The sequence below is a fragment of the Triticum dicoccoides genome, chromosome 1A (genome assembly GCF_002162155.2).
Source record: "Triticum dicoccoides isolate Atlit2015 ecotype Zavitan chromosome 1A, WEW_v2.0, whole genome shotgun sequence".
NCBI lineage: Eukaryota > Viridiplantae > Streptophyta > Magnoliopsida > Poales > Poaceae > Triticum > Triticum dicoccoides.
In genome coordinates this window covers 223,000,435-223,004,507 of record NC_041380.1, presented here as the reverse complement: position 1 = coordinate 223,004,507, position 4,073 = coordinate 223,000,435, and the positions used below count along the sequence as shown (strand labels likewise).

Here is a 4,073-nt window from a genome sequence, read left to right as displayed (position 1 = left end):
CTCCCGCGGGCTCGCCGGGCCGGCGGCGCGGGGCGGCGGCGCCCGCCACGTGGCGCCCCCTGGTAGGCGCGGGCGGCTGCGTGGACAATGTCCGTCGGCGCGACTTTTGTCCGGCGGCACGCGAAGACGAATGGAGCTAGGGTTTCGGGGGAGGAGAAGATCCGGATTTCGGGGGTTCTTTAAATAGACATAGAGGGAGCTAGGAGAGTCCAAATGAGGTGCGGTTTTCGGCCACGCGGTCATGATCGAACGTTCTAGGACATGGAGCAGAGTTAGGTGGGTTTTGGGCCAAATTGGAGGGGTGTTGGGCTGCAACACACACGAGGCCTTTTCGGTCCCTCGGTTAACCGTTGGAGTATCAAACGAAGTCCAAATGACACGAAACTTGACAGGCGGTCTACCGGTAGTAAACCAAGACCGCTTGGCAAGTCTCGGTCCAATCCGGAAATGTTTAATCCCCACACACGAAAGAAAGCTAGAAATGACCACCGGAGGAGAACGAAGCGCCGGAATGCAAAACGGACAACGGGGAAAATGCTCAAATGCATGAGATGAACACGTATGCAAATGCAATGCACATGATGACATGATATGAGATGCATGACAAGGACAACAACACACGGAGACAAAGACCTGAACCCGAGGAAATAAATATAACTTAACACCGGAAACGGCAAGAGTTTGAGTACAAATAGGGAAAGATACATCCGGGGTGTTACAACGACTAGATCTAGCTCGCCCGCCTGCTCGCAGTCGTCGTTGCCTCCTCGCCCGAGGCCAGGCAAAGCCCCCCTGACTCGCACCACACAACTGGCCTGACGAGGAGCCCTTGTTGGAGTCACCTTAGCCCGCCATCGGTACAGAACGGGCGAGATCTCTCTCCCTCTGTGTATAAATATTTCATATTTCGGATGCAAGTTTGAAAGATTGCCCTGCTTTTTATTTTTCTACACAAAAGAGCCCCCTCCTAATTCACTAATTTGTAGGATGATACTGAACTTTGGATTTGAAAAAAGTTTCAGAAGATATATCTAATGTAGATGGTGATTGATAGAGCAATTCTTGCTCATAAGTTAATGAATATGAGTACTCTCCTGCCGATAACTTCCATCGCGCCCACACGGACGCTGTAGCCGCTAGCCCCAACGGCCCACCTCCAACGCTGCTCTCAGCTGTAACCACCCCAAGACCCGGCGCAAGCCGACGACCGAGGCTATGCCTCCGGGAGCGGCCGCAGGCCAGGAGAACGCTCCGCCGATGCCATCCTTGGAGCCGGCCAGGCTTCGCTGGTGAGCCCCTCAGGTGACGGCGAGGGGGGAGGGGGAGGGGAGAAGGAGGTGGGACGATTTTGGATCTGGGGTTTCCAAAGGAGGGCGACACGGGGGTCGAGTGTGTGATGGAAACTGATACATCTACATGTGTCATAACCACGACCGTATATCAACCCTCGACTTTTTTTTGAACATCAGTACAGACACACACACATGTGCCTCGTTGTCGACGGGAACATCTCCTTTCACTAAAAGCGCATCGCCAAAAATTCTGAAATAAATCCAAAAATAATGCAAGCATCAAGACTTTGAACTCTGGTAGACTGGGATACCACGGTCCCTTCAATCATAGATCGGTTTTCGTTGGGTTGGTTGAGGGAGTGCTCCCCCACCCACCAAGCGAGCCACCCCGGTCAGGCCACCACTCCTCCCTACTTTTCTCCTCTTTTCTTCATTCGCCACCCTCTAAAATCTCCTTCGTCTTTCTCTCCTCCCAACCAAGAAGGGGATCCACACTCGCTTGATTTTCATTTGGGAAGAAGAAATTTATTTTTTGGTCTCAGGGTAGAAGGTGGGGAGAAGAGATGAGCGGACGGGTGGATCACGAGTACTCCTACCTGTTCAAGATGGTGCTCATCGGGGATAGCGGCGTCGGCAAGTCCAACATACTCTCCCGATTCACCCGCAACCACTTCTCCCTCGACTCCAAGTCCACCATCGGCGTGGAGTTCGCCACCAAGTCCTTGCAGGTCCGCATTCTCTCCCCTCGCATTTCTGCTATATCTAACCGGAAGATGTTCGAGACGCGTGCGTGCGTTTTTTGTATGGCCTCGGACCGATGATGACACACCGGATCATGGTCCTCTTGATCCTGTTGTGGCGAATGGGGAAAGTTATCTCGGTGACGGCGTTTGTTGCCACCATCAAACTTGCTCGTTTCTCACGAGTTTTTGGTTCTCGGACGGAAGGATGGCTGGCTCGTTTGAGACTTCAGGATGTTCTATCAAATCTTCTTAGGTGGATCATTAGGAACAAACTCTGCTTCACAAATAGCAAACGCATTGAATTACTGTAGTTGTCATTCATCTTCCCTTATTCATCAGACTAGTTGTTAGACGTTGTTCTAACCTCCATTACGTTTAAGAGTTCTTTTTTGGATGCTAGATTCGCCTGGTTCCCCTTGGATCACATCATTAGGATGTTGATGGACTGATTGTTAGGTTGATTGCGAGCTGCAGCCACTTTTTCTTAATGTGGCATCCTGTCTGTTCTGTCTTCCAGGGTTAGGTGAAACAAACCTGTCTGTTCTGTCTTCCAGGGTTAGGTGAAACAAAACCTGTGATGAGGACATGACTACCTTGGATATGACCAAAAATATTGCATATATGCATATTTGTCAGGTGATTTCTAGTGCAAACTATTCAATAATCTATTTATGTTATCCAGAACAAAAATACTTCACACACTTTTGTGTTTTGTCTAATTGCAGGTGTATGGGACATTTGTACAATCCACATATGAAGATAAGGAAGAAAGAGGTGTTTATGTGCTGTCCAAAAAGTTCTCTCACGTCACTTTTGGCCCAAGAGAAGATAGAGTCCAAGTCTCTCACGTTCTGGATTCAGATTCGGACTGCACAGACACACCTGACTCAAAACGCACACAAGTTTCTCATACGGACTCCGAATTGGGTGATTCTTTTTTTGTTGGAAACTAGATTTCATGCACTTTTCAACCCAATTGAAATCACCTTCAAATTCGTCAGGAGCGTTGAGTTGTGGACGAAACAATCTGATGCTGCAGCAGAATCCGAGTCAAACTACAAGTCCAAAGGTGTTACATCACCTCCACTTGGGCCCATTGGCCTTCTACGACCTAGATTTAGTTTTAGGCTGCCTTGGGACGTCCTCCCACCTCCTTGGCCGCCACCCCTTGCTCCTATATAAGTAGATCCATCTAGTAGCTTTTCCTTGGGATTTGTTTAGTTAAAAGTTAGCCATTGCAACTTCGTGTACTTCGTTTGTGTCCAACGACCAGACCAAGACCGCTTTCGGATCCCCACCATTATCAATACTTCATATATATTCGCAATATTCAGATTGCTTTATCATATTCTTGCTCGTTCTTCGATTGCTTGCAGGAATAGACCTTCGTGGTCAGGTTGATCATGCTCCAGCGTGGTCAATAACCTCTCGGAGTTGGTTTAGCGATTGCTAAGGCGCAATGTCGTGCACGTTTGTAGTCGGACCGTCAAAGTCGTCTCCACCAAATCGATAGTTATCATCTCATCAAAATATCGGGACACCCTCGCCTCTATCAAGTGGTATCAGTTTTCAGGTTGCTCGGTGAGAATTTCTAGTTTTCCTAGATTAGATTTATTTTCTTACCTATTGTCCAAGAAAAAGCCACAAAAAAGAGTTAGATCTATTCATCCTTGGTCCAAGCCAGTCTGAGCCTTTGCAATTTTCTTTTCATTGCTTGCATAGTTGAATTATCGGTTGCATCGTCGTGTCGAGTTGTTGGTCTTAGTGTCTAGTTCCTTTAGAGTTTCGAGTTCTGTTCACATTAGTCACGCCGCCGCTGCATCATTATCCCTTCCGCCGTCCACCATCCCATCTATTAATTTCCACCACGTGCTATGCACTGTTCATTGTCATAATCATAGTTGAGGTCATTCACATCTTCACCTGATCCAATCTGCATCTTATCTAGTTTGTCTTGGAAAGAGGGAGAGAAAAAAGAGAGAGAAAAAAAAGAGAGAAAAAAAGAAAGAAAAAAAAAGAAAAAGAGAGAGAAGAAAAA

The 4,073-nt window shown here is 47.8% G+C and overlaps 1 protein-coding gene across 2 annotated transcripts in view; it reads left to right on the top strand.

Annotated features, from left to right (window-relative positions):
- Positions 1 to 4,073, top strand: part of LOC119267114 (ras-related protein RGP2-like) — a 16,943-nt gene that overhangs the window by 6,041 nt on the left and 6,829 nt on the right. The window contains exon 3 of one of the 2 annotated variants that reach the window (XM_037548438.1): positions 1,835 to 2,016. In XM_037548438.1, coding sequence (XP_037404335.1) covers positions 1,835 to 2,016 — 182 coding nt within the window. Of the gene's footprint in view, positions 1 to 1,756; positions 2,021 to 4,073 lie in introns of those variants that run through there. The other variant, XM_037548443.1, reaches the window with a different exon arrangement.